The sequence below is a fragment of the Amblyraja radiata genome, chromosome 29 (assembly GCF_010909765.2).
Source record: "Amblyraja radiata isolate CabotCenter1 chromosome 29, sAmbRad1.1.pri, whole genome shotgun sequence".
NCBI lineage: Eukaryota > Metazoa > Chordata > Chondrichthyes > Rajiformes > Rajidae > Amblyraja > Amblyraja radiata.
In genome coordinates, this window is record NC_045984.1 from 20,335,589 (window position 1) to 20,348,676 (window position 13,088).

Sequence of the window (13,088 nt, forward strand, 5' to 3'; positions counted from 1 at the left end):
TTAGTTTGCCTTGCTGTGTTGCTATCGTGGACAAAGCAACCCAGGTGATTGCCAGGGTAATCCATGGGAGCGCCAGGCTTTGCGAATGGATTGTTTCATTCTTTGACAGTGTCATTGATATACCAATAAATGGAGGTGCTACCTCTGCAAGCTGAAGGCTGCTTGCATTCTCTTGCTTTCTAGAGATTTCTGAGGAGTGGTTTGATGCCTGAACTGCTAAACTGAGTTGCTTTGAGAGATGACTCCCTCACCTGTTCCTACATTTGCAGAACAATGAGGCTTCCTTGGACATTCCCTCAGTTGAGTTTGCTACCTGTAAATTAACATGTAAAGATGGACAATGTTTGGCCCAGATCCTTGCCACTCCCCACAGGTGTTTCCTGCCGTATAAATGTCCTGTAGTCCGAACTAGCCCACATTCCCAGGTGGCCTGAAACAATGCAGTCTCAACTGTGATTTTGAGTTATGACAACTCTGCAGACCTCTGCTGTTTATTGAGATGGTGTGAGACTCTCCCCAGGCCTCTTGATTCCATTCAAGTAGATGGAACTGATGAACCTGTGCAACTGCACTAGTGGCAGACAACTGATGACTCTGGGATACTTATTGAGAAGGCAAGTGGACTACATTAGTTTCTAGAACCACAGAATGTTTTGAGAACAGCTGTTGACATGTAACAGGCAAGCTGTAAAATTAGTATTTAAACTCCTTTGAAGAAACAACATAGGCAAATGAAAGGTAAGTATGAAGTTTTTAAACATAAAGTCCCTGCAGGAACTTAACACTGTGGGACTAAATTTTAATGGGTGAAGCTTAACGTTTTCAATATACAACAAAGCACAACGTCATAATTCAAACTGACGGTGAGATTTATAGTCTAGACAGATATAAAAGTGAGACAGTAATCCAGTCAAATATTATTTTGCATAATTTAAGATAATGAATGTAAGCTCTATGTATGAATACTGTCATTTTTTCATTAAAACATTATGAAAATGACAGACCAAAGCACATCTGAGAAATCCAAGAGGTAATTGAAGTTTATCCTGCATTATTTAATGGAATATGTTGTTTGTTACAATGGCTTGTTATTACAGTGGTACAAGCCTCTCTTATGGTCTGAGAAGCATATTGTGCAATGTTTAAACTGATCCTGTATGTGAAATTTAATGCATTTTTATTCTTTTTAAATGTAGTTATTGTTATTTCATTTATGCTATAATTTAAAGAATTACAGAAATTAAAGATGCTAGAGTAGAAATTAATCTTTGACTTTGACTGCAAATGCAAATTTAATAAGACCAACCATTTGCCATGTTTCCTTTCTAACGAAAGAAGTAATTAAGATGGAATATTGGGAAGTGAGTGCAGTAGAAGTTAGTACCAAAGTTAAACTTTGTGTTTTACCTGCCAAAACTCGGGTTTTGACCTGAACTGTCACTTATACCTTTTCTCCAGAGATGCTGTCTGACACGTTGAGTTACTCCAGCTTTTTGTGTCTATATTTGCATAACTTTTGTTTTCGGCTTTTGTTCTAATTTTTCATGACCCTTAAACGTTTTCAGGGATATTATTCCCTGGGGTTCAGTGGCTCACTGGTAAGCACAGCGAATGTCAGCAGGTTTTGCAGTCTTGAAAACCATTGTAGCTAAGCACATTTCCATCCTTAGACAACATTCATTGATGCAACTGGAAGATGTAACTGAATATTATACTGCTCCCTTCATCCAGGGATGATGAGGCCATTGACCATAGCCACAATTACCACAGATAAGCTGCCATCTCCACACAGGTAAAACTACAACTTGTTACCAAATTGAATCATACAAGCCCACTCTAATTAAAATAGATCAGCCTAGGAGTTCACCTCAAAATAAAATCTCTGTTGTATCAGACATTCTGGCATACAGTGAATGCAACTGCTGATACAATTCTGAGTGTGGAAGACTGAAATCAACTGTATGTAAACCATAGTGTATATAATTGTAAACATGCTCACCGGGTTACATAATATTTGTCCCTTTCACCAGTGCAGCAAGACTAGGTACAAATCAATTACACCTAGAAGGCAGATTAGTTATTGTGCCACTGACTGAACAGAGAGTTACTCCTTGTCAGCAGGGGCAATGATCACTGTCATGTTTTCACTGAGAAATGACTCAAATGATTGATAACATGTTGCAGAAGCAAGTTTGGGTTCAGTTTGGGTTGAAACATGGATTCAGAAAAGACTTCAATCATGGCCAAATAATGAAAACATTAGATGCAAAGGAAATTCGTCCCATACATCACTTGACAGGCCAGAATAAAATCAGTCATGTTCTGAATTTAAACGGCATGCAATGGGGCCAGGATTTCTTAGAACGTTTTGCACGCATTCATGGGAACCTAGAAAAATTAGGAATTAGAGGCAAGCACAGCCACCTCTCCATCACCTTGAATACTAGAAATACAACTGCATCAGCCACATAAATACTCTGGTTGCTGAAACGGGACAGGTATTTTGTCTCACTTCTTGAACTACCAAAACATCGTCACTCACAAGACGCAATCAAAAATAATCTCCATTTGTCTAATTAGCTGCACAATGACATCAGAAATAACAGCAGCATCTGCCCCTTAAGATCGTTAATGTGTGTGCCACTTTCAGCACTAATTCCACATCCCTTGATTACTTTAACATCTAAAAATCTACCAGGCTCTTACCTGAATATACTCAGTATCCGAGCCTGCACACCCCTTCTGGGCAGAGAATTCCAAATATTTCCCCTCTCCCCTTCAAATTGTTTTCATCTTGGTCTAGAATAGCTAACTTTTCATTGAAATTTTGACTCCTTGGTTCTTGAAACTTCTGTTAAGGAAAACATCAGTTCTATGTCTACCCTCCTGAGCCCAGTAGGGGTGTTTTTTGTTTTAATTGAGCATCTCCCACTCTTCAAAACTCCAGGGAGTGTAGACCCAGTTTTATCATAATTATCATATTATATTTAATCATAAGACAACCACCACCACCACTGCATATACCCCCTCCCCCTCCCCAGGAATCAATTTGGTGAATCGCTGTGGCAGCCTCTATTGTGAATATATCCTTCCTTTGACAGGGAAACCAGATGCAGAAGAACATACAAAATCCTTGATGCGAGGAACAGTTATGTATTTGGTCAGCCACCATCATCAACACACATCATCTCCAGTAGCTGGTGCAACGTGCATCATCATATTGCAGAAATTAAGCATGAATCATTGGACTGGCCTTCCAGGCCTGTGAGGAATCCACTGCCCCACTATCCCTCCCAGTTCCATCACCTCTGACAAACCTAACCACTGCCCCGCTGCACTCTGTACCATCCACCCTCAACTTACCTCTCATCTCCCTGTCCCACAATCATGATTATGAATCTGCTTGAATACAGCATCATCTCCAACTTCCCCTCCTCAACATGGACCATCCTGACTTTGGCATAATTTATTGGTGAACATCCTGGAACATCCAAGAGCATTGCAAAACACCTGCAGCAGTACTGGGCTATAGCCCACCATTACTTCCTCACAGACAACAGGGAAAGGAAATAAATAGCTGGTGTTGCGATGATGCCCATATCACAAGGGTGGAAATACAGGGAAAGAACTTATATTTACAGAGTCATTGATTGGAGATTGCAATGTAGTCAATGTTAATGGAACCAAGCTATGTCCAGCAGTTTATACAGACTGTGAATATGGTTCGCTCAGATCTGGCATGCAAACAAGTCACCTATACAGAAGTGCAGAAGATGCTGGGCCTACATCACCCAACAGATGGCGGGGTTGTGCCCTGAAAGGGGCCGAACAAGCCGATTTTCGTGGAAAGTGGACTGACGGGTTGGTGCCCACCTACTGCTTTGCACTATCAAGAACCTGGAAACGTCTGTGAATGGCAAGTATCCGATACCTCTATATTTGAAACGGAGGTGGCACTAGGTGCAGAAGGTCTGTCCTGGTCTACAATTTTTTACACCATTGATGACTTCAACCTTGGATTTTGTAATGAAGATTGCATTGAATAGTGCACAGCAGGAATTGAATTCTGTTTTGACAAAGACTCGAGACTACTGGTATATATTGCGAATGTTATAATTCTCCATCAGAGATGGTTGCTTCATTCACATCACCAATGAACTAATCTCATTGCCGACCAAAGCTGGAATGCTGGCAATGTGGCATCGTTTTGAACTGTTACACTCCTTGTCATGACGATATTCATCTTGAGATACTGATTCTTGATGTAACTAACTGACTCACAGGGCAATTTCTGATGGCAATTATGAGTCAACCATGTTTCATTGGGATAGTATGTGAGGTGGACATGGAACAGCAGACCTTCTTCTCCACAGCCAATTAGAAATGTCTCACATTATATCCAATGTAGGATGATAAAGAAGTTGGAAATTTGTATAAAAATTGATAGGCAGTGCAATTTTGCAAATAACAATCTTTTGAGAATCATTGCTAAGGAAAACACTATTTCTACTTTAAACTATTTTCATTTTAATCTCAATCTTCTCTGAGATGTTAACAGAGGCAATAATGAATAAGATCCTACTTCAGCAGCTGGTTAGTTGCAAAGTTGCTCATGTGACAATCTTTCTGTCCAGTCAGTATAACACCAGATGTAATCATTCAGTGACTCCATAATTTGTGAACAACATTTAAGAATCCATAAATATATAGCAATTTGAACTAATAAACAGAAACATCTGTGAGCAGCTTGGACTTCACAGTCATTTTTTTTCAGTCTATTGATATTGATTTACATTGTGCTAGTTCTATTAGATGTTTTATTAATGACTATTTCAGTAGTGCAACCCAGAATAAAAATTACCACTGTCTAGATTAACAGTCCCACACTGAAGTTAGCTTCATTCATTGGTGGAAACACTAGAAAACATAAAGAGCACAGAAAGCAACTGGATGGCACCCAAGGCCCACAGGGATTATAATGCTGTAGCTGTTAGGCAAATCTTTGTAGTAAATAGCACTACTATGGATAAAGAATGGAGGTCATGTATGCCTTTCACAAAGTCCATTACTGAAACACTGTTACAAAATTTGATAAATATTATTTTTGTGAACAAGTTAATAGCTATGCAGCACTCTCATTATATACGGTAGGTATGTTGTCAATCAAAAAACGGAGGCACGATTTTTTTTGAGCAATCAGCTCTTGTTCAGACGATGAAATTGTTTAAAAAAAAGCCGAACAACATCACAAAGGAAATGGGTGATAGCATAGTTTGTAGCTTTGTGCATTAGTCCACAGTGATGCTGTTTGAAGGCAACATTAGGACTGGAACATTAGGTCCATAAACCTAGCTGTAAATAAATCATGGTCACAGTTGGCTGTTGTACGACAAACCTATAAGGAGTGTTATAGGTCAGACTTACGATGATGCATTTGGTTTCTTGGTTCACATCATTAGCTGGTTAACTTTTTTTCCTCTCCTTTTTAATGAATACAAAGTTTCATAATTTGGTCCATACTGCTTGGTAAAACACTTTGTTCATTTGAAGCGGTTCCTGAAGATCAATGTCCTTGGCAAGTTTTACAACACATTTGCCTGAAGTAAGGCCTAACACAAAATTTAAATTTTAGCACCAGTGGGCAATAAGCCACTTTATTCACATCCTTGCATTCTGTGGGAGAAAAACAAAGCAGATCAGACTTCACTTTTTCAAGACATACTTTGGCTAAAAATGTTCAGAACAGTGATATTATTGTGATTATTTTTCTCATACAGAATGTGACTAGTTCATTTATGTAAATCTGACATTATGCAACAGGTGACAAACATCAGCAGCGAAGAATATTTGGAATGAAATGTAACCTAAAATGCTATAGAGTGCAAATGTAACAAGACATTGCCCCACTAAGTAATTGATTCATCTCAGCAAATTTTCCATGAGATCTATACTTGGGCTTTAGCTTAAATTATATTTCTAAAATGCACGTTTTAGCATTCTGATGACCCATCAACAATCTGAAACACTGGGCTAAATCAAAGTATGTATTAAATATATGCATTATGGAATTCAATGATGGGGCTGAAATCCCCAGCATTATGTTGGGAACCACTTCTCAGACCCTATGCCTTGTTAATTCAGGGTGGGGAATAAAAACTTAATTTCGACATTCTTAATCATGTTATGTGTTTTGATTAAAATTTAAATACATTTTTGTTGATTCTTAACTTGTTTAAATTAATTATGACAATTTCTTAATTTTAAAATGTCTCTGAATGTCAGTTTTTACTTTAATATTACATTTAATGGCAGGGTTCAGGGAAAGCTTTGTCCTCACCAATACCCATACTTTGGCACTTGTGGCCCAATCATCATTTGGATCACAGCATTTGACCTGAGGATGTGGAAGACTGGTGAGATAGCCCTCTACATCCAGTCCAGGTTAGTGTAGATATTCTAGTGAGTAGGTCGCTCCAGGTTGATCTGTCCCCTTAGTTCTGTTCCTTCCATATGTTACATGACCTGATGTACATTGCCAATATTTTCTGTTGATATTCCAGGCAAGCTACTTACTATCTGCATTGCCTTCCACAAAACATTTAATATCGATTTTCTAGTATAATCATTGTAAGAATAGATACAGAACCATGAAACAGAACTAAAAAGATGGAGTTTTACCTTCTGGATTCTCAGTTGGAAGAGCTTCACATCTGCTTTCACACTGTTGCATGGCTGCAGGCTTAAAGGACTCTGGACATTCCATTGATGGCTGGCCAATGTGTGACAAGCACTGAACAGTCCGCATCTGCTGACCCAGACCACACTGGATCGAACACTGATGAGAGAAAAAAAAGTCACAGATGTTATCCCAAGCAAGTTGGAAGAAAAAATACAATTGTTCAATAGTGTCATACTTCTGGATGTACTGTAGGCCATTAGGAAATGTCCACTTTGTTGTTACATTATGTAGTCCACATGAAGTAATCCAGAGTGCAGCAAAGAAGATGAGTGGCCATTTTATGTTAGTGGTGACGTTTATTAACAGTTGAATATCATACGAGATATTAGGGAAACTACCTCTATTAAAAAATTTAAAAAAAGTGTGCCGAAAGGATCTTAGTTTTATAATTCATCCCAAAAAGTGAAACTCAAAAAAAGTAGGACCCCAAAATTATACTGTTATGTCAGTCTGGTCTGATCTTGTATCTTGGAGTTTCTGGATATGTTCTGATTATTTAAAAATATATATTTTTAATCATTCAAAACTTTTGACATCTTTGATGACAATTTAATATTTTATATTTCTGCAGGTCAGTTTTTAGTTTTATGTTAAATCTAATGCCAGCTTTGACAGAAGGCTTTAACAACCTTGTATAGAGAGGTAAATGTGTCATTAGCTGAGCGAGCTTGAGCCAATAATACTGTGAGGAGTTTGTGGACAAATCGTGCAGCCAGAAAAATGTGGGAACAGGCTTATCTTATTATTGGCATTGTTTTAAATTTAAAAACATAATCTTAGAACATAGAATAGGAATAGGCCCTTCGGACCACAATGTTTGTGCTGAACATGATGTCAAGTTAATCCTTAACAATCTAAGTCTGTTCAACCTCTCCTTACAAATAATGCCCTGTAATCCAGGCAGCATTCTGGTAAACCTTTGCACCCTCTCCAGAGTCTCCACACTCTTCCTGTGATGGGGCAACCAGAAAGCATACATAGGGCCGGCCTTAGGAGGTGTGGGCCCAATTGGGAACAATTTTGGTGAGCCCCAGGTTCCCAGCCAAGGTCTGTCAGCCCTGTTATATAGTATATATTATGAAATTGTACACTAAGGTGCTATGGATTATACATTGTCTTAATCTCTCCTGCTCTCGTCTGACTGTCAGTACCTCCGCTGGCTTCCAACCTTTACCGTAGCTGTTAATTACCATTAAACTACATTATGTGATTGGACACAATGTCCTTGCAGACAGCGGCTGATTGGAAGGGAGACTAATTTTTTGATTGGACGGGAATTTTAAGGGAAGTTGGTCGGTGATTGGACGCTACCCCCTTAGAGACAGCGGTTGATTGGCCGCCAAATAATCGGGCACAAAATATTGACAAATATGAAAACAAAAAAATTCGGAATTCAGATTTAAATCTGATATAAGGTACATAGGTTGGTTATCGATTAATTCTAGACAACAGATTAAAAAAAAACCATCTAACCACATTAATTCACTCAAGGTGTATTATGATGTGTTCGACAATATGAAGTGCGCAGCAAAACTTGCACTTCCAGAGTGGTCTATCGTGTTGTTTCTTCAACGGACCACAGATTTATTTTAAGAGCAAACCTTAAAGTGCTGGAGAACTCAGCAGGCCAGGCTGGATCTATGGAGGGTCCGAAGAACGATCTCGACCCAAAACATCACCTATTCCTTCTCTCCAGAGATGTTGCCTTACCCACTGAGTTTTCCAGCATTTTGTGTCTATCTATGGCGACGTTTTTCAAAATTCTATATTTTGGAAATGGGCAAAGCAAAAAGTAGCATGTTCTCTAGAAAGGCTTATCCTAAAATAATTGATCGGAAGGGTGTGATTTTCAGTCAGGACGTCTGTATCATTCAGTCAGTGAGCTCGCGGTCCGGAGCCCTTCTCCATTACCCCTCTACATAAAAACAAAGTTTCAATGCCTCTCCAAGGTCTACTAATCCCCCCGTAGCTTCAGTTGCGGGTACAGCTGAAGGGATTTGGCGCTCGGGCAACTATGAATGTATTTGAATTTTAAAAATCCGATACGTTTAAATCGTTCAAAAGCCACAACCACAATGTGATAAATAACACAAAATAAAACTGAAGCAAATAAAGGCAAACAGAAGAACTAACCTTGAAGGAGATAGAGAAAACAACATGCATAAACTTATTTATTTAAAATTCATATAACATCCCTAAATGACGGGCACAAATTACTAAATAACGTGGGTGGACAAAAATGCTGGCGAAACTCAGTGCTGCCTCACCTGCTGAGTTTCTCCAGCATTTTTGTCCACCTTTGATTGTTTCAGCATTTGCAGTTCCTTCTTAAAATAACGTGGGTGAATGACTGTACCTGCACAGAAGAAGCCCGTGCTCGTGGTCCGGAGCCCTTAATGACAGGAAATTTTAAGAAATTCTGCCCTGAATTTTATTCAAAGGAACGCGGTTTAGCGAGTCGAGACGGCAGTCATTTTTACAAACGAGCTTTATTAACAAAGCAGTGAAAACAACAAGGATCAAACGACAGCTAATACAAACGATATTACCACAACGGTGGTCGAAGTAATGAATGGAGCTAGCCCAGAAAACGCGCAAAAACAAAACCCCTCCCACAGTCACATGATCAAGGTAACCGACCGCAGGGTTCGACTACCTATCGGCACCAGCAGGTGCCGCTACAGCGGCGTCATTAATACTTGGTCAAAACACAATTATATTGACTGAGGAATGCAGATCGATGCTAACAGTGGCAGTTAACAAATCGTTTTCGGCTCAGTTGAATCAAGTGATAAAGAACTCCAATCTTTCTGCAGTACTCATTAAACCCGAGCTGGAAACTGAAAAGTAGGTGAACGCCGTCCCCCTGTGTACCCCCCCCGATTACCATCATTGGGACGACAGATGACGCAATGGGCTAAGTGTTCGGCTGATAACCGGAAGGTAGCCGGTTTGAATCCCGCTTGGAGTGCATACTGTCGTTGTGTCCTTGGGCAAGACGCTTCACCCACCTTTGCCTGTGTGTGAATGTGTGTGAATGTGTGTGAGAGATTGGTGGTGGTCGGAGGGGCCGTAGGCGCAGATTGGCAGCCACGCTTCCGTCAGTCTGCCCCAGGGCAGCTGTGGCTACAGAAGTAGCTTACCACCACCGAGTGTGACTGAGGAGCGAATGAATAATGCGATGTAAAGCGCCTTGAGTATTAGAAAGGCGCTATATAAATCCCAACCATTATTATTATCATTGGTGCTGGTGACAGTATTGAGAGTTAACCGCGGGGCCGTGTTGTTGTCGGTGAGGAATTTCACCTAATAGGGTCGCTGCTGAGGGGATAGAGTGTGTTGCCCACCAGGCCGGCCCTGAGCATGCATCCTACAAATGTGGCCTAACCAAAGCTTTATAGAGCTGCATCATGACTTCCTGACTCTTATATTCAATTCCCCAAGCAATGCAGGCAAGCATACCATACGCCTTCTTTACCGCCCTAGTTACATGCTGCCACCTTCAATGAGCTATGAACTTGGACGCCAAGATATTTCTGCACATCAATGCTGTTAAGGGTCTTGCCATTAACACCATGGTCTTGCCATTTACTCGCCCCCTACATTCAACCTCCCAAAGTGCAGTAACTCACACTTGCTCGGGTTAAACTCCATCTGCCATTTCTCCGCCCATTTCTGCAACTGATCTATAACCCGCTGTATCATTTGACAGCCTTCCTCACACCACAATCCTGTCTTCTATGAACAAACCTGTTCTGAATCCATTCAACCAAGTCACCGTTAATCCCGTGCATCTTAATCTTCTGGATCAGCCTAACATGAGTGACCTTATCGAGAGTCTTACTAAAATCCATGTATACAACATCCACCACCCTACCTTCATCCATCTCCTTTGTGCCTCTACATTCCTCAATCTTCTTCATCACCTCTACTGTAATCAATCTACTTCATTAGCTTACAATATCCTTCGTCACCACAACATTATTGTTGTGTTTTGATAGTTTTGCTCTCCTGAAGTATTGAGCTAAAATGGCCTCACACCTTTGAACTGAGAATCAGTGTATCAAATGCAGGCTTTATGAATTAAACTTAGGTAAACTGAGGAAGCATTGCACATTCCTGAAACCAGGAATCACTAAGGCAACCTGTATTCTCATATTGCATATTGAAGTTCAAGTACATAAAACAGGGAGCCAAATAATTGATTAATAAAATAATTGGAGAATACAACTTAGTGGGGGAGCAGTTTTCATACTTAAATTCTCAATTAACCAGAGTTTTTGGGAAAGAACGGCATCTTGAAGAATTGTTTACAATCTAAATTGATGATATTCTATCAAGTATCATTTTCAACTTGCACACATATTTAGCTCTTTCCTGCATTGTTATTTAAAACTGAGAAAAACAACACAGCATTTACTATGACATCAAATCAATGTTCAGGCAATCACATTGAAGAAAAATCCATCATGACTGCCAAAATAAATATTTTATATAAGCTGTAAAGTGACCTTCAGAATTGCATAAAAAAGGAATAAAAAATTAAGAATACTAAGAGATATAAAAATATTTCCAATTTTTAAAGTAGCATTTCCAATGACAGCACCCAAATAACTGGAATAATCTTAATACTTTTTGGCTCTAATGACTTACTTGATGGGCTCTTGCAAGCATTTATCACTATTTTTAAATTGATATTTTAGCCATTGAATATTGAAATTTTTTTTACAACATTTTTCAACTAACTTTAAACTTGAACCCAAACTTCTATGAAAACTGTTACTGTATGGGGCCTCATATCTTCAGTCGACTCAAATCTGAATTTGTAACCAGTCCAATCGCACTACTCTGAGTGAAACAACAAATATGCATCACTGCTCATTACCGGGCTCCATTCTCCTGCTACCCAACGAGGTGGTGGACATCGCTGTAAAGTACATCGCATTCGGATGGGAGGTTTGGAGTTCACAGGGCAACGTGAAGCTGGATATGTCACAGAATAATCACTGCTCTTGCAAAGTACAATACGGTGCCGGAAACCTATTCCACAACTTGGTGTACACTGTTAAAAAAGAGAAAAGATTGTAAATGTTTTAAACATAGTGAACATTTTACCATATTTTCATTGTATACATTGGATGCTACTGTCAAGAGAAAACAATGTCTCTTTATTTCTCTGCAAGGCTTTTGAGGCAGAACTTTCTAGATTTGTCCCAAGTTTTGGGAAAGTGGAATTGATCTGGACAAAGTTTTATGTCAGGTATAGAACAACTGAACAACTGCTTCAGCAGGCAAAGAAGGGGCTTGGCTGCAGTGCCTGCCTATTATAGATTGTCATTAATACTGTCAAATAAAGAAGAAATCCATTAAATCTGCTATATTCTTTGGGACATAAAGTGTTGGAGTAACTCAGCGGGTCAGGCAACACCTCTGGAGAAAAGGAATAGGTGATGTTTCAGGTCGAGACCCTTCTTCAGACATTGTAGGGGGGCAGGGGGTGGATAAAGAGAGGAGAGTGGACGAAAGTGTGGCAGGTAAGAGGTGGACACAGGTGAGTGGAATTTTTTGATTGGCAGATGGTTTGATGAGTTCCAGCTTATGGATGATCAGTAGCTAAGCAGGAGTGCACTAGAATTATCAAGTATGCCGGTAACTGAGATTTTGCAGAAGAGGAAAGGCTCAATAATTTGTGGCTGATGTCTTTGATAATACCTGCCTGATTTTTTTCAACAGATTAGAATATATATCAACAAGATTTTGAAATTGTGCAATTCACAATAAATTAAGTGACTTTTCCTCTAGAATGCCTGTATTCCCCGTTACAACATAATTTAATATTTATTTAGAACATAAAACTTGGAACATAGAACAGTACAGCATTGAAACAGGCCACGATATGTACATTGACCAAAATACCAATTTAAATTGCACATCTGCCTGCACGTGGTGCTGGCTCCCTCCTCTCGCTGTCCACGTGTCTGTCCAAATGCCAATTAAATGTTGCCATCATATCTGCTTCCACCACTATCCCTGGCAGCACATTCCAGACACCTATCTCCCTTTGTGTTAAAACCTTGATGTAAATTTTCTCTAAATTTCCTCCAGCACAATTTAAAGCTGTGTCCTCTAGTATTTGACATTTCTACCCTGGGAAAAAAGACTCTGACTACCTATCCTATCTATACTCCATCATAATTTTATATACTTCAATCAGTCTCAGTCTCTGACGCTCCAGTGAAAATGATCTAGATAAGACCGACCTCTCCTTGGAGCATATATTCTCTAATCCGGGCAACATCCTGGTGAACCATTTCTGCACCCTCTCTAAATCCTCCACGTTTCCTGTAGC

At 39.6% G+C, this 13,088-nt stretch overlaps 1 protein-coding gene across 2 annotated transcripts in view; it reads right to left on the reverse strand.

The window, feature by feature from the left end:
- Positions 1–953: 953 nt before the first annotated feature.
- The window catches only part of LOC116989442 (A disintegrin and metalloproteinase with thrombospondin motifs 6-like), a 190,426-nt gene continuing 178,291 nt past the window's right edge, over positions 954–13,088 (reverse strand). For both annotated transcript variants that reach the window (XM_033046821.1, XM_033046822.1), the window contains 3 exons: positions 11,625–11,801; positions 6,679–6,835; positions 954–5,673 (listed from right to left, as the gene is read on the reverse strand). In XM_033046821.1, the coding sequence (XP_032902712.1) occupies positions 5,564–5,673; positions 6,679–6,835; positions 11,625–11,801 (444 nt within the window). In that variant the 3' untranslated portion in view covers positions 954–5,563. The remainder of the gene's footprint in view (positions 5,674–6,678; positions 6,836–11,624; positions 11,802–13,088) is intronic.